The sequence below is a fragment of the Pseudoliparis swirei genome, chromosome 20 (genome assembly GCF_029220125.1).
Source record: "Pseudoliparis swirei isolate HS2019 ecotype Mariana Trench chromosome 20, NWPU_hadal_v1, whole genome shotgun sequence".
In the NCBI taxonomy this organism is placed as follows: domain Eukaryota; kingdom Metazoa; phylum Chordata; class Actinopteri; order Perciformes; family Liparidae; genus Pseudoliparis; species Pseudoliparis swirei.
In genome coordinates this window covers 20,907,995-20,934,310 of record NC_079407.1, presented here as the reverse complement: position 1 = coordinate 20,934,310, position 26,316 = coordinate 20,907,995, and the positions used below count along the sequence as shown (strand labels likewise).

General features: G+C 43.9%; 1 protein-coding gene across 1 annotated transcript in view; it reads left to right on the top strand.

Moving 5' to 3' along the window:
• Window positions 1-23,147, top strand: part of map3k10 (mitogen-activated protein kinase kinase kinase 10) — a 31,744-nt gene extending 8,597 nt beyond the window's left edge. The window contains exons 2-11 of the mRNA XM_056441022.1: window positions 12,683-12,863; window positions 14,115-14,263; window positions 16,399-16,574; window positions 16,936-17,182; window positions 17,894-18,016; window positions 18,101-18,239; window positions 19,019-19,131; window positions 19,212-19,471; window positions 19,942-20,470; window positions 21,207-23,147. Coding sequence (XP_056296997.1) covers window positions 12,683-12,863; window positions 14,115-14,263; window positions 16,399-16,574; window positions 16,936-17,182; window positions 17,894-18,016; window positions 18,101-18,239; window positions 19,019-19,131; window positions 19,212-19,471; window positions 19,942-20,470; window positions 21,207-21,580 — 2,291 coding nt within the window. The 3' untranslated portion in view covers window positions 21,581-23,147. The remainder of the gene's footprint in view (window positions 1-12,682; window positions 12,864-14,114; window positions 14,264-16,398; window positions 16,575-16,935; window positions 17,183-17,893; window positions 18,017-18,100; window positions 18,240-19,018; window positions 19,132-19,211; window positions 19,472-19,941; window positions 20,471-21,206) is intronic.
• Window positions 23,148-26,316: the final 3,169 nt, after the last annotated feature.

The window sequence follows — 26,316 nt, the reverse complement described above, 5'->3', positions numbered from 1 at the left end:
TCGGGTCAAAGGTCATGAACAGGTCAAAATCTTCTTGAATCGCATGAAATTTGGTGGGATGATTGGTTATTATCCGGGGATCATTAGATTTTGGGATCAATCGGGTCAAAGGTCAAGGTCAAGGTCATGGAAAGGTCAACATCTTTTTTTACCATAGCACGATACATTTTTGTCCAATTGGCATGCAACTAATGCCAAAATGTTCATAATTCAATGCCCAATCTTGTGATATGCGAAGGTATGCGCTCTACCGAGTGCCCATTCTAGTTCTAAACTGTATTAATACTACAACATATCTGTACCTAAATAAAACAAAGGCATACTTACAAAAGATAGGCAGTTAAGTCTAATAGATAGTTACGCCATGGCTTGTGATGCTACTGTGATTTACAAAGGTGTAACATGGACCACATTCTAAGGGTTTTGAAATGTGAGGGCAACGTGCTCACTGGCGGAAATTAGGCTCTTGGACAGAATGATAACGCGGCAGGCTGTGTTTCCATTTTTATATTCATGTGGGAATGTCTGCAAGCTTGGTGCGCGTGCAGTGGAGTGTGAAGGTCGGACATCGGGAGATGCTGGCGCGAGAGCAGAGAACTCACTCCTACTACCACACGCATGTACGCGTACACATACACTCATGCACTCATGCACACGCCGCAACAGGGCAACAATGACCCCATTCTCACACAGCAGCCCAAGACACGGCGAGGGAACAGGACTCACAATGACGGGAGTCACTGCAGGGGGGAGGGGGGGGGGGATGGGAGATCGAGGCAGCGAGGGGCGACTGTAGGCCATGAATGACAGAGCGGAGAGATGGATGTAAGCGAGGCGGGATGGGTAGAAGAATGCAGTGGCTGTGGAGAAACCCCTGGAGGCTGGGTTGGGAAAGGGAATAGATGGATGGGGGAGGGAGGGAGAAATGAAGGCAGAAATAGGGAGAAGTATAAGGCCAGTTTGAGAGGAGGTCAAACCATTCTTATTTATCTCAGTGAGCGGGCTGCAGATTAAGGCTAACGTCCGTGATGGACTGCAGTTTGCCACTATCTGTGTCCGTCTGCACTGTAAGCCTCAAGTCAAAGGCACATTTTATATCCAGTCGTTTAAAAGCATTTTTTAGGTAATAATCTGACTACTAAAACGAATTATTTGTATTGACAAGCATTTTTTTTCAACAGTAAATTTCTGGGCATTGCCGTTTGAGTCAATATATTTGCAGTACTTTTTCGACCAGAATAAAACTTCCCAAAAACTTAAAAATGGATTGCTTACAATTGGGTGGAGATATATCAATGATCCCCATAGTGACTGACTGTGTGGTGATGCTCTTGATTTTTGTTGAATTCGTACTTTTGTTGGCGATATCCATTCAGACGAGACCTCTCCTGTCCTGTTGAGATTCAGCGTCTCCACGACTCTATTTTCAAACGTGGGTAAAAGTGTGTGTCGGGGCATTTAATTTGAGATTTACAGGCATTTCTCATCAGTAGTGGACTGAAGACGCAGGTTGATGGCTGATAACATCGAACAGTGAAGAGTGTCAGGATTATTGGAAGGACTTTGGACTGTTTTCAGTTCTCTGGCACAACGTGAATACGGCACACTGCTACCAGATGTTTGCCTCTCCCAGGCCGTCACATGGAAACACCGCTGAGTTTCAGTCGGTCTCGGTGAGTGAGAGACACGGGGAGAGCGACGGTAACACAACCCAACAGTGACACCCGGCCAATGGCTGCACGATGGCTGCGAATGAATACACATGCACGCCTCCACAAACACACACACCATGTTCTCCACCGCTCAGTATACAGAGTGGATTCGGCGCAAGTGAAGAATCCCCGCTGCTCTCATTCAATGGAGCTCGTAAACACACCACATTGATGTGTGCAATATATGTACTGCTGTTTGATTTGCACAGACACACACACACACTGTACACAGGTGGATTATGTAACTGCAGTGTAGTTGCATAAGCAGACAGAAGGCCGGAGGATCTTATAGCTTCTAGGTCTGCAGCAGCCCCAACAGTTTATTTAATTTGACTCTGAGTCAGGAGACAGGCCAACAGCAGTGCGGTCAACACCGACGCTGAACGGCACAGGCAGCGCCTTTCCTCATCATCGCCTCCAAGTCACTTCAGCTCTCCAGTCAGACGGAGCGTCTGAGAAGCATCGGCACGAGAGGTCGTCTGAAATGAAAGTCATGATGACGAAGTGAAACCACGGAGAAAATACATTTGTGTCTCTCTTTTGATACTGAAGCTATCAATTGAATAACGCTCCTGAATACAAGCCCATATATATATATGGGGGGGGGGGGGGGGGGGCTGTACATTTCAGTAGACAAAGCGAGGAACACAGTTATGTCACACATTCACACTCACATTGGCACCTCCGGGGCGGTGGTATGTTCGGTGGCTGTTAACTCTGCTCTTAGAGGGTCATTGTTGTTGGCCAGCAGCCTGGCACGGAGAGTGGGGAGTCGGGCCAAGCAGAGAGGGCGCTGGGTGGCCCCCGAGCCCACTTTCATCGTGCAGTCAAGTCCAGGACACTTCAGTCAGACATGTGTATGTTGAGTGTGTGGAGTTAATACTAAAGTCATGTTTTATGTTGTATTCCCTCTGGAGAGACGGTGTCATGTTGTACACGTTAACTGAGAGCTCCGGTCCTTAGATATGGATCTATGGATGTTAGATTAATTAAAATAACATGCAATAGTAAATACTGCTCCTTTTTCCAATGTGTTATTGCTTTCATCAATAACATCTGGTGCAGCCAGTGACTTTTCAGTTTTGTGTTCACGGAAGAGCCTTCTTTCAACAGGACTTTATTTTCATTTAATTCCCACTCATCTTAAGACGAGTGAAAAACTTAAGTCTGAAAAAATACGTAAACGTTAAATCAATCTGTTTTTGTTTGTGGGTGCATGTTTTGCATCATAATTAATAAAAAGAATAGACGGAGCTTCTGGTGAAAACGTTTTTTTCCGTCTTAATTGCAACTAACTCAACAAAAGGGTTTAAGACATAGAGTTGGTCCTGAATCATCTTTGCAGAAACAAAATGGTGATGTTGGACTTTGAGTCGATTTATAATATCTTTCAGTTGTCTTCTTTCACGAAAAAGAAAAAAAAGAAGCTTAAATCTCTCTATACATTCCAACACTGTAAGTACCCCCTTTTTTCTTACCACACACCATCTCTCCACGCAAAAAGAGCCAAGAGAAAGCCGACTCATTTAATACCTCAATCTCTTCAGAGAGAGAGCGGCTGTCTGGTCACACGAATCTGGCAGCTGTGTTTGTGAGGAGACAAAGTAAATGTCTGCAGGGGGAAACTGTGCCACTGCTCAGGATTAGAGCCCCGATGGCCTGTGGTGGTACCAGTGGAGCCAAACAGAGTATCAATGACATGGGAGCATACTCACTACGGCCTCCATATCAAAGCATGGGGGATATGTTTTTCACCAGTCAGTTTTTAGTCTTAATTGAGTGTTTATGAGCTCTAAAATATGCTGTAAATTTTCTTCAAGTTGTCTCTGCGGTGTCTCAGTGAAGCATTTTCCATACTTTGATATTACTTATAACTAAACTGAATGTTTTTAGAGAAACAACACCTTAGTTTTCAAGCTGTAAATCTACTATATGCCTCTGCGTTTGAATTTTTCAAACTAAATAGACTTTTATTTAAAGTTAAAGAAATGTTATGTCTTCCTTTGCTTAAAATCTTTTGAGAAACGAGAAACAAAGGAAAATGGAGAGACCTATTGAGAGACATCTGGTATGTACTGCCAGGAAAATGACAAAAGCTCTCCCTCCAGTCATCTCTCTTTACTTCTATCGGCCCGCATCTTTTCATCTGCTCATTATTACCTCCTTTCTCGTCGTGCTTGTTCCTTTTCTCCTCCGTCTCACTCTCTGTGTTTTGCCTTTTTCGTACTCTTCTTCCTATTCCTCCTTTTTCAGCTGCTTCTTTGCCATATTTCACTGCCCTCATTTCTGCAGCTCTTCCCTCTTGTCATTTTGTCCTTGTCTTGCCTCCTTCCTCTTCTCATCTTCTGTATCCCTTCCCCCATTCAGCATCTTCAAACCGCCATGCCCCCCCCCCCCCCCCACACACACACACTACCACTACCACCACCTCCCACATTATGTACACAGTATGTACCTCCTGAGTTGTTGACTCCCGCCTCTCTTGCTTTCCCTGCGTCTCTTCTTCCACTTCTCCTCCCTGGTGTGTTGTGATGGTGGCCGGGCTGGCGACAGCTGCAGCAGCAGACAGTCGGACGGTGGGCATCGGCAGAGGGAGAGAGGGAGAGAGGGAGAGAGGGAGAGAGGGAAAGTGGGGGTAACAAATGGGGAAAGGGGGGGATGTGAAGATGGAGCGTCAGTCGTAAGAATAAAAGAATATACACTTTTATTAATCCCCAAGGGGAAATTAGTTCTCTGCATTTAACCCCATCCTTAGTTATTAGGGCAGTGGCTGCGCGCCGCCCGGAAGCACTGTGGGGGGGGTTGTGTGCAAGGACACTTCACTTGCACAACCATGGGGAGAGCGGGGATCGAACCCACAACCCTGCGGTTGCAGGACGGCCCTCTTACCCCACTGAGCTAAAGCCACCCCACAAAAGGGCCGATGAGGGAGGTTACTTTTTTCTTAGGCAGGATTCTTTCTCTGAGACGGAAACAGGGGCGTGCTCAGCATCCCCCAGGCCCGTATCGTATCGGTGTTGATGCACCGTCGGCTCACCGTCACCTCCGTCAAGTTGCTGTATTTGTGACCCTGACAGGCGGCTGGGACCAGCACTGAGGTGGGGGTGTTGTGCCTAAACAACCAGCAGCTCTGGGCATGCTGGGGGAATGAGGAGCTGTGAAGGTCCTGTGAGCTGTGCAGAGTTTAGAGGGAGCTGGTTAGGACCTGATTTGCTGAGTTGGCGACACGGCAACAGCTGCTCCACCCTGCAGGCTTCACCTGTTTATGCATCCGAGAAGAAGGGGGGAAAGGGAAGAAGTATGGGTTAGAAAGAGAAAAAGGGAAACGTCTGCAAACAACTTGACGAACTCCTCTCACACACACACACACACACACACACATCTTGTGTCTTGGGGACGTTGATTCCTGATGCAGTATTAATGATTTGACATACGGCTACATTTCATTACCACTTAAATATTTTGTGTAGATAAATACTCTCATCCCAACAGAGAATCCACTTCATTTAAAGGGGAACTCCATCTCTTCAGTATTGGCTTTCCCAGAAAACTTGAAACAGGAACATTTAAAAAAGGTAAAACTAAAGCAATAGAACTCTAAAATCACTGGATTCATAATAATTCCCATAATGCATCATTAGACCCTCTCTACCTTTTTAACCCTCCTGTTGCCTTAGGGTCAATTTGACCCCATTCAATGTTTAACCCTCCTGTTACCTTTATATTTACTGACATATTTTAGCCTCGGGGTCAATTTGACCCCAGCAATTAAAACCTCCAGAAAATTATTAGAATTAATATTGTTTTCCAAGTTTAAGTGTGAGGTACTTTATGTTTGTTTGTTGACTACATAAATAGCCCTTTAAATATATAAAAAAGTTGATATTTCTTATAAGTTTGACACAGTGAAAAACAGCCTGGGGTCAAATTGACCCGAAAGAACACCGACATTAAACATTGAATGGGGTCAAATTGACCCTAAGGTAACAGGAGGGTTAAACTGCCAAATATTTCAGGCGCATGTCCACCCGTATGTCACACAGGTTTTTTCTTTTAACCCTTGTGTTGCCTTAGGGTCATTTTGACCCGAATCAATATTACACCCTCCCCCCGCCTTTGGGTCATTTTGACCCGATTCAATGTTTCACCCTCCTGTTACCTTTATATTTACTAACATATTTTACCCTTTGGGTTCAATTTGACGCCAGCAATTAAAACCTCCAGAAAATTATTAGAATTAATATTGTTTTCCAAGTTTAAGTGTGAGGCACTTTATGTTTGTTTGTTGACTACCGAAAGAACACCGACATTAAACATTGAATGGGGTCAAATTAATCCTAAGGCGGGGGGAGGGTGTAATATTGATTCGGGTCAAAATGACCCTAAGGCAACACAAGGGTTAAACATTGTGTCCAAGACCCACTCTGAGATAACCCTGATGACATCATCAATGTCCTGGACTGTAGAAAGTCACAGAAAACATTATACAGGTTTTTTAACAGGATGTAAACTTGTAAAATGCCCCTTTAAACAGAACACTAAGCGAGAGGAAAACAAAGCGTCCTCATGGAGGCATGAGGGTTGTCCTCTCTTCTTTCCCAGCGTCATAGTCTCGGTCTGTGACCTCTGCCCTTGTTACCATAACAACAAGTTAATGACACAGCAGACTGAACTGAGCCAAAATAACAGAAACAGCAACGGTTCAGCAGTCGAGCTTTGTGTCTCCTTCACTGTTCACGGTGAAGAATGAATTCATGAGTTAGCTCGCACTCAGCAGATTTGCATTTGTGAAGTTCATATTTCCTCGTTGGAAATATGAAATTCTCTGTACGAGTGGCTTGAATCTCAGCAGATCAAGTGCAGGAATACAGAATGTCTTAATATGTGGTGGGAGGGGTATTAGATTTCTAATTTCCCCAAAAGTAAAAGTGCAGTTTTATCGTTTGTACTCAATTCAGTTTTTCTGATTGGTTCATTATGAATATATATGTTTTATTAAACCGTGTGTCTCACCTGCAACTGCAGAAGACCAACAGCAAGACGTTCACAGGGAAAGATAGTAAGAATCACGAAAAATCGTCTTCTCATAGTGATATCTGATTTTTATTTGGCAATAAGAGGTCTTTGTTTGCTGATTACCTTCGCATTGAAAAGGTCATGAAAAGGTCAAAATCTTCTTGAATCGCATGCAATTTGGTGGGATGTTTGGTTATTATCCGGGGACCATTTGATTCGATTTTAGGATCAATCGGGTCAAAGGTCAAGGTCATGGAAAGGTCAACATCTTCTTTTTACCATAGCACGGTCAATTTGTATGCAATTGGCATGCAACTAATGCCAAAATGTTCATAATTCAATGCCCAATCTTGTGATATGCGAAGGTATGCGCTCTACCGAGTGCCCGTTCTAGTTAATTATGTTTTAGACAAGAACAGGCTACAGATAGCAGAATAAATAATAAGTTTATTCTGCATTGGGACGGTCTGTTTCATCACTGAGGGTTTTTTTTTCTTCAAGTTGTGGACATTAAGCTTTTTTACTTGTTAAAGTAACTGTAGAAAACATTAAAGTTTATTCTGCATTGGGACGGTCGGTTTCATCACTTTATTCAACAGTCACTACGTCTAAAAATCCTTCTTTGGTTTTGTTCCGTAGGGAGTTTCCAGATTAGCTAAACGTGTTTATGGTGTTATAAACGTTGACGTAACTGACTCTGACAGAGATACCGTGACTCTGAAGACCTTTTACTGCATTCCTCTGTGGGGAAATACCTGAGGGAGCTGCCGTGTCACCTGTGCTCGCTGCACTGACTACAGCCACTCTGGAGATCATTAGTGGAGTTGAAGCCTCCATCAGTGTTTGAACAGCGGCTCAAAGTTATTTCTCAACACTTAGCTGGGTCAGGGTCCAGGAGTGGAGTCTAAAGGTTAAATCAACAGTTAATCTTATGGGGAAGAAAGCTGCTGCTCTCTCTCTCTCTCTCTCTGTGGGCTGAACGTTGAACATCAGCAGGTGTTTGTGACGGCTGATCAAGAACACTGTGACAGGAATGCATCACGCCATAAAGATTCACACGCCGTGCCCTCCACCTCCAAGTCGTAAAGTCCTCCTCCAAGTCTGCACGCAACGACACACTGGGGTAGACCCACAGTGTCTTCACGAGGCAGCACACAGACTTTTTTAATACATTATCTGAACCCCTTTTAAATCTGGATAATGGACATAAACACTTGAAAAGTATCATTTTCCAATACTTAAAAAAAATTAATTCTATAAAAGTTGTTTCATTTCAAAATGTGCTTTGTGTCATCTCGCTATCTCCATGTATCCAGGTCCACCTGTTTGGTTTGGAGTGAACAGACTCAATAGCTGTGGGATGATTTGTCTTTAATTTGATGTTTCTTCATTAGGTCACAATTTAAAATTGTCCAGCGCTTTGGTTTATGACCAAATACCTGCAACACCAGTGACATCCCCACCAGCTGAACTGTAGTGAGCACACTAGGAGGCTTCATTAAAATGGTAAAACACAATACCTGATAAACATGAGTATTACCACGACTAGTTTTACTTTACCACAGAGGCTTGCGGTCAAAACCAAACTTCGGGCCTCGTTGTTTATCCGTCCTCCTGTTTTCATCACAGCCTCACAGAGCTGTTAACTCGTGTTAATCAGCTGGACTACATCTATGAAGCTGCTTTGATGGTCCCATAATATGTGTTGCTATGGAGGACTTTGTCGTAACCACGCAGCTTGTCAGCAGTATTTCTTGCTTTCTTCTCATCCGTGTGCATTACTCTATTTTGAGATAACATTTCCAGCAGCATTGCATTGTGTAAACGCCACACGATCCTCCGGGACTCTTTCTGCTGCCCGCACCGTGATGAGATGTGCTGCGATGCGGGGGTCATTTGTGAATCGCTGCCCTTCAGGTTTCTGAGCTTCCAGGCGAACATATGAACATGTCGATCTTTGGTGTTTGACGTATGGCTGGTAACGGGAAACCCTGTATCGCGAAAATCACGTTCCCCCAGAACTAAAACGTAATTTGCAATTACGATTAACTGAAATGTATTTCTCCCCCGATTCCCTTTGTATTTGATTTATTACAAATGCGTCTCTACTCAACGTATCTTTGCCATTTGTTCTACAATGATGTTATTAATTGGACAAAGCCTTCTCTAGTCTTATTTATTATTATTTTCCGTTCTGGGGGAATGTCATTTTCGTGATACAGGGTTGTACCAGGGGCATTTGTAGGATTCAAAGACAGGGGGGGCTAAGCCCCAAGGGGAGTATTATTTTTTGGGGGGCCCCAGATATCCATAGAGACAGAATTTCAGGGTCATTGTGATATTTTTGCACATTTGGACACTATCACTGAGATAAAGATGAACTAGTTCAGTGTCAAATATACCATTCAATGGAAAAATATATAATAATAATATATATTAATGCAAAGAGTAGAGATGTCGATAGTCATTTCTTGTATTTATAATTCGGTCGTTCACACTCTCGCTCACTGAAGACCCTTTCTAACAAAACAGCTAACAGCTAGCTGCTATTCCCTTTCATTTGCCTCAAGTAAATCTAAATGTAATCAGGTAAACATCGTCAACAACGACCGACAGTCACATTCTGCAACTACCTGGACTTACAAGTTCACTCCGTGCGTCATTTACTTTGAGCTAAACTCCTGTCTGTCGTTGAGAGACCTTACTTGGCCGAGTGAGAACGCCAGCGCAGCAGCCTCCCCAAGGTCCTAGTGCCCATGTATTATAATGTTAAGTATGATGTTAGGCTATTGGATTGTAATTTGAAAAGGGAACCAGAATGCACGCAAATATGTAGCACGTTAGAGTTATAAATGACGTGTCCGTGTGAGAAACAATAGTTTAATTTAATGACAGAAAAAAAAACGACGCCCTCGACGCCCACTGGCGGCAGTGAAAATCTGCGGCAGGATTAATGAATGAGCATACGCAGGTGGTGTTAAGAAGCAGCACGGAGGGGTTCTCGAGGTGTGAAAGTAACGCGATGATTTTCTAATTAAATCTGGAGGAGAGCAGGTTCCACTCGTTCAGTTTCTGTAGACGATCCTCCATTCAGTTTCAGTCTCTTGTTTCTCTGTCCTCTCGGCACCCCTCCCTCCTCCACCTACAAACCGCGATGTCCTTTTGCCCGCATGGATGAGCTCCATATTTATACACACAAAACAAACCAGGAGAGGTACACACCCATCGTTGCATGGAAGCACATTATCTTTCTGAGTCTGACTGGACTCCATATTTTGTTCTGCAGAGACAGAACGAGTTTGCCTCGAGGAGACAGCTGTCCCTCGCAGAGACGACAGCACCAGAAAAAAAGACGAGCCTTTAACTTTATACTTCTAGTTCACTACATTTCCAACGAAAATATTTAAAATTATAAATAAATAAATATTTAGTTTTATGACCTGCCAGATAATGCAATAATATGCTAAGTATGACAAATGTTAAATACGATTACATACGATTCTGTTTTTTTAAAGAAAAAAATAACACAGTAAACATTTGATGTTTTTGTGAAAAATTGTTCAATCAACTTTTTGTTTTTCTATAGCAATTAATATAAAAATATATATATAAATTAATTATTATGACAAGTTTTACCCATAAGAGGTGAATGAATTTATTTTTTAAATGCCCATGGTAGCTGTAGGTAACAATTCGCCGCTGACGCACCGTGAGTTTGTGGTTTACGCAGCCAAAAGAAAGCTTTGTCTATTCAGGATTCTGTTTTTCTGATCATTTATTGAACAAAAAAAAACAAGCAAACAAACAAAAGAACAAAGGAACTCCTAACGCTGCCTCTTAAAAAAAAACAAAGGTCGACCCAGGTGCATGCTGGTCCTGTAACAACCTACTACATATAACCACAGGTGCCCACAGTGTTACACAATTAGTGAACAAATAAACAATCAAAAGACTAGACAACAATGACAACAACAAATTCAACTAAATTAAAAACTACAACAAGAAAAAAATAGAAGCTATTCTAATATATCAAAACATCTAACCTACATAAGCAATCAACCTGAATGATTAAACTTGTCAAAAAAATAACTAAATATCAAATAAATAGCTCCAACAGTAGCCTTTACACCAGTAGAAGTATATCTGGGCCGTACTACACACTGCTGTTTTAAAATCTAGTTCATTCAACCAATTACAACATACATGTCACAGACATCACCGTCACATAGGGAACGCTAGCTTAGGTCACTTGATGCCTCCAACCCCGAGAACAAAACCTCCTCAAATGTAGTCATTTTTCATGCAATTACTGCTTGGAACAGGTAATAATCTGTCATTTAAAAAACAATTAAATGCGCACCTCAGGCCATTAACCACTTGGCTTGAAGCATAAAATCCTTTGAGAAACTGCAAAGGTTTGGCAGCTTTACTTAAAAAATACCTTAAAACGAGTATTTGTCGACTGGAGCGATGGTTTCAGCTGTAATGAAAAGTAGTTACAGCTTCACACAAAACTACAAACATATACACACTGATCACATGTTAGATAGATAGATAGATGGATAGATATGTACTTTATTAATCCCCAAGGGGAAATTTGTCAAATGTTAGGAGTTATGTAACACTGAAGAGGAGCATCTGCCAGAATAATATTAAATGCAGAACTTGTAACTTGTAGTGAGTGTATTTTACAGTGTAGTTCTGCTACTTTTTACTAAAGTAAAGGATCTGAATACTTCTCTCTGAAATATGTCCCGGCCGGTCGGAGAGCAGTTCTTTATCACTGAAATGTCTCCTAGCTTGTGGACAGAGCAGAGCTCAGAGAGACACACCTTTATCACGTGAAATGTTCTGTGTGTGTAAACAAAGACATCGCTGTGTGTGTGTGTGTGTGGCCTCTCTCCACCTCCCTTTGCATACGCCTGTAGGTACATGAGAGAGAGAAGTGAACTACTCCCTCCTGCCTCCCAGTGCCTGTGATGTACAGTCCTAATATTTCCATAGTCCTCACACGGAAATGAAGAAGGAAGTCGGACAGGGAAGAGAGAAACAAGAGCCCGAGGGATGAGGTTGCCTCTCTGTAAACACCACTGTGTTGTTGAACCTGCACAGCTTTTACTTCTTGTTTTTGAAGGATAAATAAACTTGACTTCATGGGTTGACTTTAACTGTTTCTCTGCTGTCAGAAGCTCTAAACATGTTGATGCTTCACCAGTCCGTCCTGCTCATTATACACGTTTGTTTAACGACTAATCCATGTGTTGCTTGGTTCATTAAGTGTCAGGAATAAGTGGAGAAAACGAGCATCACAGCTTTACAAAGACCGAGCGAAGGTCTTCAAACTGTGTTTTGTTCGACTCAAACAAAACAGAAAAGATACCATCATAAAGAAGTCAGAATACCAGCAAATATATACTTGAGACGAGTATATTTTTCATTCTTAAGTAAAGAAAAACCTGATAAATTCAGCTCTCTTTACTTCTTTAGTTTGACCTCTTACTTAAATACAATCCAACCATCACTTTCTGACCCCACTTCTCTTCTATGGAAGTAGATTTAATTCTGCACGTTATCCAGAGTAACAGTAAAAATACTCTTTAAGAACCTTTCACGTCACGTTTCAGTGAGAAAATACTGGAGATATGAATGTAACGAAGAGTACCAACTGTAAAAATAGCATTTCATTATTATGTTGTTAAAATTCTCACAGCCATTTCATCCCTCTGAGTTTTGATCTCAACAGAACTTCCTGATGTTAAACTCATATATTGTTTTATTATAAAACATGTACACAGTAGCAGCTCACATAATGATCCATGCTCCATCTTCTTTTGTGTCCCCTTTGTATCAAAACAAAAACAGGAAGGACAACTGCCCGAGTCACTTAAAAGTGTGTTTTACTTTTTCCAACGCCTTTGTCTTCTAACAAATCTTCGTCTGCTTCTCTTCCTCAGTCCTCATCCTGGAGCCGGTGGAGCGGGAGGACTTGGGAGGGAGAACCCTGAAGATCACAGACTTCGGTCTGGCCAGAGAGTGGCACCAGACCACCAAGATGAGCGCAGCGGGGACGTACGCCTGGATGGCCCCCGAGGTCATCAAGCTCTCCCTCTTCTCCAAGAGCAGCGACGTGTGGAGGTACGCCTCGTGTCCGTGTGCCGCCTTCCTGTTTGTACAGGGAACTGGCAGGATATGTTTTATATGTGTATATAAGTCAAAATCAGGCTTGAATTAAGGATATTCGTCTTTTTTCTCAATTACATGGTCAGAAGAGTTTTGTTCTGGAGATTTTTTTCCACCTAATTTTCTGTCCAGTTAGTTCAGTTTTTGCAAAGCCTGCAGAAATTAACATGAACTTTTTTTGTTTGTTATTAATTATTCAAGGTCACGATTTGAAAGTTTTTGATAATTTGATGTAATTTTCTGTATGCATCAATGGATGAGGAAATATTCAGATCATTTTAAGTACAATTAAGAATACTGGAATATATAAAATACTCCTTTACAGTTGAAATGTGTGCATAATTAGCAAACTGTCCTAAATACATCAAAAGTTACTCATTCTGAAAAAAATACTCCCACGTGACTGTTACTCTATCACATATAATATTTTAATATATGTATTATATTATTAGATTAACACCACTGATGCATTAATGTGTAAGCAGCATTTTGCTGTTGTCAATTTTATTCATCAAAATCGCAGACTTGCCTTTATACGGTCATTATTTGTTTTGTGTAAAATATATTTGAATAATATATTAGATGACTTGTAACTCCAGCTGTCAGATGGATTTTGTGGAGTAAGAAGGTCCATAGTCTCTTGACATTGGGGTCGGCTGTAGCTCAGTGGTCCCGTAACCGGGAGGTCGTCGGTTCGATCCCCGCTAGTTGCCTGTTGATGTGTCCTTGAGCAAGACACTGAACCCCCAGCTGCTCCCCGGGCGCTTCACTGCATAATAACTAAGGCTGGGTTAAATGAAGAGAAGGATTTCCCCACGGGGATAAATAATAGTGTACACTTCTATTTCTTAAATTTTTTTTTTTTAAAGTAGCATGAAACAGAAATACTCCAGGAAATACCACACATTTGTACTTGAATACAATATTTTGGTAAATGTACCAAGTTTTCTTTAATAACTCATTTAAAAAAGGACCTTTCTTTGCTGTTGAAGTTGACATTCGTCATACTAACACCGTGTTGCACCGAGTCATTTAAATTATATTTGAAGCAAATCATATAACGAAAAAAAGAAAATCCAGCTCAGTTCCTGAAAAGGAATAAATGCTTTCTGTGGTCACATCATGGACGGATGTTTTGTTGTCATCTGCGACATTGAAACATAGAAATGAATAGAAACACAACACGTTCCTTGTGTCTCTCGTTAGTTTCGGCGTGCTGCTGTGGGAGCTGCTGACCGGCGAGGTTCCCTACCGCGAGATAGATGCACTGGCGGTCGCTTACGGTGTCGCCATGAACAAGCTGACGCTGCCCATCCCCTCGACGTGCCCTGAACCCTTCGCTCAGCTGCTGGCAGGTAAGGACCACTGGACACTTTGACATATTTTAATACCCAGGAATGCCGATTCGATCCAGCCGAAAGGGAAATACAAGCTCCACCGTTGTTTGTGTTTTAATTGGTATACTACCTCCTGCTGGTCTCAGCTTTATGTTTTGTGATTTTACTGTACAACATTCATCAAATATGACCGTCGACATGTCACTGGTGGTGCATTTACTTTGGAAGAAGGCCTTTCGGGTGTTTACATCCACTAACTTTGAAGTGGTGTGACCTTCCTCAAACTTTTGAGGTTTCAGCTGTTGGAGCTGAGATGGACGCGAAGAGTTAAAATGGACGAGGGCCGTGAGAACGGTGTCATCACGTTGCTTTTTATACATCCTCGTGCTATCCTGCTCTCCTGGGCCGGATTTCTCATTTTCACTTTGCAAATAATCCAGACGGCAACTCTGTTAACTGTGTTGGAGTACGAACCAGCTCAGATCAGATGATCTCTGTTTAAACACACCTTCCTGATTTACATCTGCCTTAATGTCTTTTTTTAAGTGTTATTATGTAGATGGCTCAGCTGCCAGCCAGGTTTTTAAAAGAGCTGTTTCACACCGTCAGCCAACTTCGCCTCCCACTCTGCTCCAAAAAGCTTTTTTCCTCCTCAATTCTCCTTTTCTCTCCGCTTCATCTTCTCCATGTTCATCCCTTAATCTCTCCCTTGTCGTCCCTCGCTGCTCCCGACACTCTGTTTACTCCTGTCAGCATCTCACTTTCATCTCCTCTCCCTCCAACTTTTATTCACACACTCTTTATGCTAATGTGGTCTACCTGTTACATAAATGTTACCCGCTATAGACTTTTTTTTCCGGCCGTGATTATTTAAAGAGCTATTAAATAACGCCGGTCGTGGCCTTTTGATGGTTCTCTTGCCTCCCAGTAGATGTTATGGATGTGTTTAGTGTTGGAGAGGCAGCTCCGACCGATGGACGTGTGCACCAAGTTTCTGCAACACTGTCAGTCAGAGTTTGGCTCATGATGTTTTCCATATTCTGTCCCGTCTTGTCTCATCGTTGCCAACTCTACTGCCAGAATAATATATATTTTTTATTAACTGTATAACAATCTCACAAAAGACCAAAATGAATTGGCATATTAAGTCTCATTTGTGGAGCCAAACCAGAGAATCCTATTCCTTCGCAGCACATCGATGCCCCTCACATGTTGCTTCAGCCCCGTGAACATGCACCGCGTCGTTTGTGTTTGGCTGTAAACACTGACTGAGCACCACGAGTGTTATTCCACCGCTGAAAATAGTCCCCAACAAATGTACTTTTTTACTCCTGCTTGAGTAATGTTTGATGAAGACTACCGTGCCCAGTTGGTAAAACTAAACTTTATATTTGAGACGATGTTTTTAAAGATTTTTAAACGAATGGGCTTCTACAGACTAGGTGGGGGAACAGAAAGATGGATCTTATGTTTTTGTGTGTGTTTTCATGCCACATACAAACGTAGTTAAACACCAGCCTCATCCTTTAAGCAGGAGTGTCAGCTGAAAGTCCCTTGAGGTGTAAAACTCTGTGTTTGGTGAATTGAAAGGAGCACGCTTCGTTGTTCTGGATATTATGACAGGGTTCAAAGCCAGAATACAAAAACAGCCTCGGCTTCAGCTCAGTTTCAGAAAAAAAGAAATATTGACAAAACCAAGCTGATATGAAGGTTAACTATTCTGATTGTTAACCTCTTTAAAAAAGCATCTGCCAAATTCATAAAATGTACAACAATATGTGCAATATTCCAATCTGTGCAATATCCCTATATAACCTTCCCCCACCTCTCAACATGCAATATCCCCATATAACTGTCCCCTCCCCCCCCTCTCTCACAAGCAGGAACAGCACTCAGCACTAGCCTATCTCTTTATTAACCTCTCCTTTTGTCTCATGATAACCTGTTTTTTTAAAAACTGTACCAAATACTGTATATTCTACCACCTTATGTACAGTGTGTTTTTATATTTGTTCTTATTAATGGCAAATAAAAAACCTTGAACCTTGAAGCTTGAACATTATATAACACTGCATACCATCGGGATGGAACGATAAAACGCACAATACATGAATTTACCCCCGGTATTAACTTGAGCTCTCTGATCCCCTCAGAGTGCTGGAGCCCAAACCCCCGCAGCCGGCCGTCCCTCACCAGCATCCTGGAACGACTGCTGGCCATCGAGCAGTCGGCCATGTTTCAGATGCCTCTGGAGTCTTTTCACTCTCTACAAGAAGACTGGAGGCTTGAGATACAGCAGATGTTTGATGAGCTCAGGGCCAAAGAGAAGGTGAGGTCAAGTCAGAGGTCAATTACAGTATTGGCTTAATACTGTAACTTTAGAGAAATGTAAGTGTTTTAAAATCAGTGTTTGACAGGTTCAAATAATATACTGTATATCTGAGGGTGTTTACATGTTTCATGAGCGTTTATTTATTCAAACAGAAGGGGGATTTCAGCAGGAAGTCACATTTTATATTACGAGTCGGAGGAATCTCAACACAACCCGATTTGATCATCATATCCGTCTGAGGTGTTTCTGCAATCCCCTTAGCAACACGCCTTTTTCCAAAAGAGGTGTTAGAGGAGGCGCTTCTTCTCATCCTCTTCTTATTCCCCCCCTCCTCCTCATCTTCCTCTTCTCTCCTCAGGAGCTGAGGTCCTGGGAGGAGGCGTTGGCTCGAGCAGCCGAGGAGCAGCGGGAGCAGGAGGAGCAGCTTAAGAGGAGAGAGCAGGAGCTGGCGGTGAGGGAGATAGACATCGTGGAGCGAGAGCTGAACATCATCATCCACCAGATGTACCAGGAGAAACCCAGCGTGAAGAAACGGAAAGGAAACTTCAAGAAGAGCAGATTAATGAAGCTGGGCCGAGACGGCAACTGTATCAGTCTGCCCTCTGGTGGGTGGAAGAGGACACTGCAGTTCAAAGATCGTAGCTTCGTGTTCATCCATTATTTCTTCAAAATATCACCTCACTTATTCTCTTTTGGTAGATATGTTCACCATTTTATGAGAGTACATGTATAAGAAAAACGTTACTCTCTGTAAAGCTCTAGCCTGCAAACGTTTCAGATTTTTACTTCACAAACAAATGACTCCATTATTTTTACACAGTTATAAATTCCTTCAGTTTGTCAGCCAATTGATGAATGTGCTTGTCATTGTTTCAGCATCTGTTTATGTTAGTCAGTACGCTATATGTTACAGTCCAGGCAGACGAGAAGAATTCAGCAATTTACGGAAAAAGAGAAGATTCATAAACCTTGTTGAGGGTCCAGGTTTAGCAGCTCAGTGACAACCCAACAGGGCATGAGTGTGACAGGGCTGGATTCAAACTGCAGGGCTGATGAGAGAAAGTGGAGACAGGTGACCCCAGAGTCAGGTGACTGGGACAGGTGTGAAAGTCAAAGGGCATCAGATGTAGAAAGGCAGGAGATGGAGAAGAGGAAAGAGGGATGATGACAATAGAGTGAGAAGCCAGAGGTCATCAGGACGCCACTGTGTGACTCCGGGTGGAGCTCATACTAGTCTGCACCTCGCTGTTAGGACACGTCTGCCAAATGAAAAAAAATATAAATGTTATAACTTCTCTCTTCTGGCTCACCTGTAGGCTTCGAGCATAAGATCACAGTTCAGGCGTCTCCCAGCGTGGACAAGAGGAAGAATCAGGGAAGCGAGAGCACCACCCCGCCGGCCAGCCCCGGGGTCATCCCCCGACTGAGAGCCATCAGACGTGAGTGGAAACGAGTCCGATGGCGTCCGACGGGAGAGAAAGTGAGCGCACGGTGAGAGTGAAACGATGTCTGATGTCCTTCAGTGACGCCGAGCGACGGCAGTAAGACGTGGGGACGCAGTGCTGTGTGCAAGAAGGAGGACATGTCGACCAGCAAGAAGAAAGGACGCACCTGGGGACCGAGCTCCACCCTCCAGAAGGAAAGGGTCGGCGGGGAGGAGAAGTATGTGCACACTTTGTTTTACAGATCTGTTCTGAATGAGTTCGACTGATGAAGCCAGGGAGACTTCATGCAAAACCTTTACTTGTATTAAAACAAGATTATTTTGGGAAACGATTCACGAATTATTCCTGGTAAATGACGACATGATAAACAGCTTGTTTTACTCAAATTATTTGAAAATGCGGAAGGTTATGTTTTGATCGCCGTGTATTTATTTATTTGTATGCGTGTTACTCTCATAACTCAAAAAGTATTAAACTGAGATTTTGGGATCGATTGGGTCAAAGGTCAAGGTCATGAAAAGGTCAACATCTTCTTTTTGCCAGAGCGCGGTCAATTTTTATTCAATTGGCATGCAACTAATGCCAAAATGTTCATAATTCAATGCCCAATCTTGTGATATGCGAAGGTATGCGCTCTACCGAGTGCCCGTTCTAGTTTAAACTAGTTTTTGGACCCATTCTCTCTAATGGGGAGAGGATGAGTTTAGACTCTGATAGAAAGTATGCACAGCCTCAAGAATAAAATACTAACACTAAAAATAAATAACAAACAGTTTGGATCTAGTTTTGTGACGCAACCAAGAAGGTTAGCAGGGTTTTCCAAAAGCACTCACGTCGTCATGGAGACTGTTCCGTATGCGCGGCGCTGCCCAGCAAAAGGCCCGTCGTCCATGGGGCAGAGCTCGGTGTTGGGGACCCGGAGGAGCGAGCTGGTGTCCATGTCTTAGAAGTGAGTTCAGGTCGGTGGCGTGTTGATGTCCCGGTGTCTGTTCGCAGGTTGAAATCACTGGGCGACGGATGCAAAGTTTGGTCGTCCAGTGCACCGAATCTGGGCAAGTCCCCCAAACACGCTCCGATGACCGCCGGCTTCTCCAGCCTCAATGAAATGGGTGAGTCTTCACTTCCCATTGTTAGTTTGTGACGAGAATCATTCATCTTTAACCCCTCTTTCATTTCCTCTCTTCACCAGAGGAGTCCGGTGAGTTGGAGGAGTCACCAGGCTCCCTGCTGCCCTCCGGCAGCAACGGGGCGGCGGAGGACTCGGTGGCTAGTGTCGGGCTCGCGAGCTCCGGTCAGGGGCCCGGCGGGCCGGCGGCGGGGCTGAACCACCAGGACTCGCTCCGTCGCTGCAGCCAGAGGAAGAAGAGCGACGTGCTGCTGCTGGGTTGCGCCTCTCTGCTCGCGTCGGTTGCCCTCGGACAAGACCTGCTGCATCTGGGGAAAGTACAGGTGAGGAAACCACAGAAGAACAAGCAGGTCGAAGCTGCGTTGAGAGGAGGCCGCGAAGGGAAATCCAAGTCATGTTCCACCTCTGGTGTTATTCTCGTGATGGATAGAAGTCACATGATCAGTAAATGAGAAGGCAGAGCAAGCGTAGATTGTGCAGTCTCTTCATCTTAAACCAATGAAACTCCTGTGGAATGACACAAGCCGCCACATCCTCTGGACCATCCCGTCTGCGTGGACGCTTCCCAGCATTGGTTTTCAGTTTTGAGGTTTTTCCATCTGTTGTCAAGGCAGACGAGGGTCTCACACAATGTGTAGAGCGGGAGGATGAAAGAAAGTGATGATTGGGACGTCACCTCTGATGAAGGGATTGTCAAAGCGGCGTGTCGATGATGTTTTTCAGCTGAAAGCATTTGAGTGAGAGCGGCTCGGCGGTCCGACGGCTTGTTGATGTGACCTGATGTCGTTGTCAGGTGCTCCAGGATGAGCAGGACCTCCGAGAGGAGCAGCGTAAGAAGAAGGAGGGCCTCTTCCAGCGGACGGGCCGATTCCGGCGCAGCACCTCCCCCCCCAGCAGGACCCTCTCCCTCTCCAGGCATCACGACTCGACGCTGCCCTGCACGGACCCGTCTCCCTCCGTCACACTCCTGTCCTTGTCCTCTCTGTCTGACTGTATCTCCACCAAGTCCCTCCTCCCCTCCGACCCGGACGACTACCCCCTGACCCCGGCGACGGGGCTCAGGACATCGGCGGCGCCACCGGCTCCCGCCCTCAACCCGCTCTTGGATCTGCGGGCGGAGAGCTTTAAGAAGGAGCCCAACCAGTCGCTCACGCCCACCCACGTGTCTGCATCGATGGCCCTGAACAGAGGGCTGAGGCGGACCCCCTCGGAGGGAGCCATCCGGCCCCGAGCTCACACTCTGGGACACCACAGGACGCCGTCCGATGGGAGCATGCCCATGCCTCCTCCGCCGGGGGCCCCACACACCACTGCTAAGAAAGGCAAGGGACCAGTAGAAGGTGTCTTTTACTCTTCAGGGACACATCTTACACACATCTTACTGTTGTCATATTTAACCTGGAAGTCTGGCAGGTTAGCAGAAGGCTCAACTTTAAGCAACACGTGTTTTAAGACTTTCTTTGAGACTCTTCCAAATTCAAAATCTATATTTACACTACCGTTCAAAAGTTTGGGGTCACTTAGAAATGTCTTTATTTTTCAAAGAAAAGCACTGTTTTTTCAATAAAGATAACATGAATCAAAAATACACTCTATACATTGTTAATGTGGTAAATGACTATTCTAGGTGGAAGTGTCTGGTTTCTAATGAAATATCTCCATAGGTGTATAGAGGCCTATTTCCATCAACTATCACTCCAGTGTTCTAATGGTACATTGTGTTTGCTAATCGCCTAAGAAGACTAATATCTGATTAGAAAACCCTTGTGCAATTATGTTAGCACAGCTGAAAACAGTTATGCTGGTGATATAAGCTATACAACTGGCCTTCCTTTGAGCTTGAAGTTTGTAGAACAAAATTAATACTTCAAATATTAATCATTATTTCTAACCTTGTCAATGTCTTGACTATATTTTCGTTGAAATGTTCAATTCATTTGATAAATAAAAGTGAGTTTTCATGGAAGACACAAAATTGTCTGGGTGACCCCAAACTTTTGAACGGTCGTGTAGGTTATGAATATAATGATGACACGTTTTTCTTCTTGTCTTCCTCAGGTGCAAAGGTCCCTCTGGACGTCTCCCGCCTCCCCGAGCCCTCCATCATCCTCCCGGTCCCCCATCGGCGTAAAGCCCCCGCTCCACCCATCCCTGACGCGGTTCCTCTCTGCCTCATCAGCTCTCTCGAGCGACCCAAGACGCTGGAGTTCGCCCCGCGGCCTCGGCCCACCCCGGCCAAGATGAGAGCCGACCCCTGGAAGCTGGGCTCCCTCTCCCGGACCCTCAGCTCGTCGCCTGGCAGCAGCTGCGACAGCCCCCTCGGCTCGGGGGACAGCGGGGCGAGCGGCGTGCGACCAAACCTGATGGACATGGACGTCGAAGGCCAGAGTTCGGACCAGACGGCCACTCTGCGTGGACAGCAGTACGCATAGGGAGAAACAGCCACGCCTCCTCTTCTGCATTCAGACCGGCTCCAGGACGCCAGAGCTCGGCTGAGTGTCCCCGGAGTGTCCGAATACGGTGTGAAACTCTTCCAGCAAGGCTTTCCCCCGATAGTGCTCCCCAACCTGCACGACACTGAGGCTCCGAGGCGCCTTTTAAAAGCCTTGGAGTGTGCTCACCCACCTACCTTAGCCACTTCTCTCGTTCCTTCTTAGTGCTCCGCGACAAGGACACACTCACAACCTCCAAACACCATTCAAGTCTTCTTAAAAAGCCACTTTGCCACCTGTCCATTCCTACTCGTCTGCCTGTGTAGCCGCCCACTTCCTGCTCGCTTCTCTCACTCCAAAGAAAAGATGTTCATTCACATTTCACCTCAACTTTTTCAGGAGTGTTTCATTCGCAGAAAACAGAAGTCGGACTGTTTAAAATTCTTAATAGAGAGTGTCTTTGTTCTAATTTTGCACGCCACTTGTTCTGCCGGAGCACAAACATGTTCCTTAAACTCTGCCTTCATCTTCACACGAGTCATCACTCTGCACGGGGGTCATCGTCCTCGCCCCTCAAAGGCCGAGACAGGAAAAAGCCTTTTTTTAACTCACAGCACTGGTGGACCGGTTATATCTTTGTCTTGTACAGAAGGAAAACAACTCATTTAGTTTCTCAGTGCTGCCACCATCTCAACCGCAACCTGTTTGCATCATGTGTTTCTGTTGGTTTGGCGGTGTCTCTCTCTCTCTCTCTCTCTCTCTGTGTGAATGTGTATATATTACTGTACATGTGTGGAAGAACAAAATGGGTTAATTAGTTTGCGTGCCAGTGCTTCTCCATGTTGTTTTCCGTGTGAATGGTTCCCTGAAAGACGTGCAGCACTTCTTCAAAAGTAGATCTCATCCGTTTGTCTTGTCCTCGTTTTACATTCCTCACTCACAGCCAGTCCTCTGAGTGGATCCCGCTCAGGAAATGGACACGACGTCAGTGCACACCGAGGGATGACGCTTCCTGATTTCAACATCAACCTCATGTCAGACCTTCTGGAAGCTTCATGTTCTCCTCAGTTGTCTGACATCAGTGGCGCTTGAAGAGCCTCTGTGTGGACCGGTTGACTCTCCTCACGGCCGACAAATCAACTTGTATCTCCGCTCGGTGGTCGAAAGGTTTGTCTTGGCTGCAGGTGGTGTTTCACTTGACAGTGCAAATTTCTCTAGGTGAGTGTGTGTGTGTGTGTGTGTGTGTTAGTGTGAATATGCGTGTTTGTGTTAATATTTGTATGGGATGATGACAATCCCGTCAGTGAGCCCCAAACTCATTCTCCTCGTGTGGTTAAGAACACTGAGTATTTATTAAATTTATTGTTATTATTGGAAAAGATTAATTGTTATTGCAATGCTCTTCCTGGGATATCTGTATATATTTGTTAATATAACAGGAAAAACCAAGGAAAAAACCTGCGTACTGAAACGTCCATGTGGTCTCCTGTGACAGTCCTGGTTTCAATGAGGAATAAGTGTGAAACGTGAAGAATGAGAGACAAATAAACAAAAACTAAGAAAGATGCTTCAGTGTCAGCATCTATGTTTTTATTCTATATGATAGCATCTGAGCAGTGATGAAAGAAGTACGATCCTTTCCTTCAATAGAATTAGCAATGCAAGAATATTTATTTAATGTAATGTTTAACACGTTATTACAAGTAAAAGTAAAGAAGGAAATGTTCTCTAAGTATCAAGAGGAAAATACTTTGATAGATACTAATACTTGTTAGATACTGTTAATACTAATGCATCAGTGTTTTAGTATGATACAGTTGTAGCTGAATCTGAGGGCTTGTAAGATGAGTTCACTTTACTCTAATATTTAATGCCATTTCTTTTCTTTGAGCCAAGCACATTTATTTAAAGGAAGTTCTGAAACACCTCTAACAACTCACAGACATCTGCAACACGACAGGCGGCCCCGACTACACACCGCTTTATTACTAAAACAATGCGTTGTGTCTGATGAGTTATTATGTTATTTAATGGAAAATCTTTATCTTATAAAGAACCGGTGACAAAAAATAAATACTAAAAATATTAAATAAATATAGTGGAGTAAGAAGTATAATATCTCCCTCTGAAATCTATGATATGATACGATATGATTTGATATTCCTTTATTTGTCCCACAGTGGGGAACTTGCAAAAATCAGAGCATCAATGAAAACATATATTTAAAAAAAATCGTGCAGTTGTACGATAAAGTAGCATAAAATGAAAATACTGAAGGTAAATATAATACATATGATGTAGGTTTAATTACCTGCCTGCACCAGCAGAAACAAAGGCTGCTGCAGTAACAGAGACATTCCGCTAGGTGTCGTCACTGTGGCCGATGATGTCATGTCTCCTGTTATTCTCCATGTAATGAATTCCTGTCGTTGCTCTCTGACTGCAGTCACCAGGCAGTCGAAGCTGCTCTCAGCTACAGCTACCTCAGATTCAATTTGAGATGTCAAAGAAATAGTGGGAATAAATCTTCTAACTGACTAAACTAACATGTGATATTTCACACTGACGTGACAACATTGTTGAAGATGGATCCTCTGCACATGCAGTGTGTAGAGATGAGGGAAACACACACTCACACACTCACTCACACACACACACACACACACACACACTCTCACACACTCCACAGTTGTGTCTGTCGGTGTGACCGCCAATCAGACACCCTTTCAGACACCAGCCAGTTACCTAGCAACCCCTCTTCACTTCCATGCTATTAAAAGCCACAACAAAGAAACAAGCGGAAAAAAGGAAATAGAGAATAGAGAGAGGGGGGCGGGGGGGAGGAGAGAGTGTTAAAGAGTAAGCAGGTTCACAGCTCACACACACACACACACACACACACACACGACTGGTAGGAAGAAGTCAGTGCATATTTTCTTTTTCCTTGTTTCCGGGAGCAATCAGTCATATTGTGACTCTGAAAGGATTCAGGGGGGACAGCGTGTTGTCCCTTCAGAGAGGAGGAGAGGAGGAGAGGAGGAGAGGAGAGACGTGCTGTGTTACATTTCACCAGAATGCCTGCCGGGTGGCGTGTCCTCAGATCTGCAGACTCTCTTTGTCTGAATCTTTAAACCAGAGTGAAGCTTTATTCGAAAAGTATGCATGTTGAAACTGAAGAATAATAAAGTGCAGGATGATTAAAGGGGAAGTCCCAGGAGTCAAGCTACAGACTCTCCAGACAGAGCTGTGGAGTTTGGAAGACGTCAGTGTTTACCAGAACAAGTCTAACGAAGAAGATGTTATTAGTTGCATTATGGGAAATGTAGGATGTTTGATTGGGAGCGTCTAGTATTTGTGACAATCATATCACATGACTCCAATGCACAATAACAACATAATATAATATATATAAGATACTGAGGAGACTGACAGGTCTGATAGGAGCTCTTCTTCATAACTCCACCCCTCCTGACTGTTTATTTAATTTCTTAACTTGTATTTTTCGGCTCCAACCGACGCTGACTCAACAGATTTGCAGTAGTACTCCGTTATCTGTAAATAAAGATTTTTTTACAACAACAACAACAACATGATTCCTCTTTGTTTTAAACTTTATTCATAATCTTCATTTACCAGTCAATAGTGCGTTCCCAGGCTAGCCGGCCAGTAAAACCAGTGATGGAGGCCTGTGATGTTTGGATGTGGAATGGGAAAAGGCCTCTGGAGCGAGGCGGGACCAAAACAAAGTCTGAGCTTTGACGCCCTGAGCTTCTTGTCCTTCTGCTTCCCTCCATGTGCACAGGACCAAACAGGGTGGAGATCTGCGCTCTGACACGAGTTCCTCAGAGTTCACTCCTGCGATGCGTTCGTGTTTGTCTCGCAGGAACAGAGGAGTCACCTCAAAGGTCAAAGCATGACCTCTGAGCCGGTTCTGGATCCCTTGACGAAAAGGGACATCAACAGAAATACCAACGAGTACAGACGGCCACGACGCAGCTCTGTGGAGGAGCTTCACATTCTCTTTTACATCTCTTGCTTTTCTTTTCCGCCGATGAAGTCATTCAGTAAAGTAAAGCTCGTCGCAACCATAAAACTTTCCTTTTTTGTCATTTTTTGTTGTACATTTGTATCATATATTCACAGGAACTACTCTGACGTTTGACAAACATTTACCTCAAATGACATCAAAGCAAAAGAGCAAAAATAAGACACCCAGTTGGACTATTCCGTCTCTTTTTTGTGCTTTGTGTTTGTTTTTAAAGCCACACGGATGCAGAGATGGTGTCTCTATCTCTATTTGCACAGATTACGCTCACAATAACAGCCGAGAACTGATCGGCCGGAGATGAACTTCTTCTCTGTGGAGCGAGTTGTCCCGAGACGGTCGTAGAACACGTTGAGCTACGATGACAAAGCACAGCCAGACAATAACAAGATGGTGGACCGGTGCCATGGAGAGAGGACCATGGGAGGAGACCGGTCCCTGAGGGGCTCCTGAGTGAAAAGACGGAGGCAGCCACGGAGACCGAGCCGGCAGGTGCCATTTCTCGGCTGTTGTTTACGGATTGATGTCCTCTGGGATGCCAGAGCCCCGACCCCAGAGCTGGGTGATCACATGTTTTGGCCTCAATGTTTGTGAGAATTACATTCTGGCATTGTTGATAATAATCTTGTGCTTTACACCAGGGATTTGTTCTCTGAGAAATTAGTGACATCGAATTAATGTAATTCAGCTT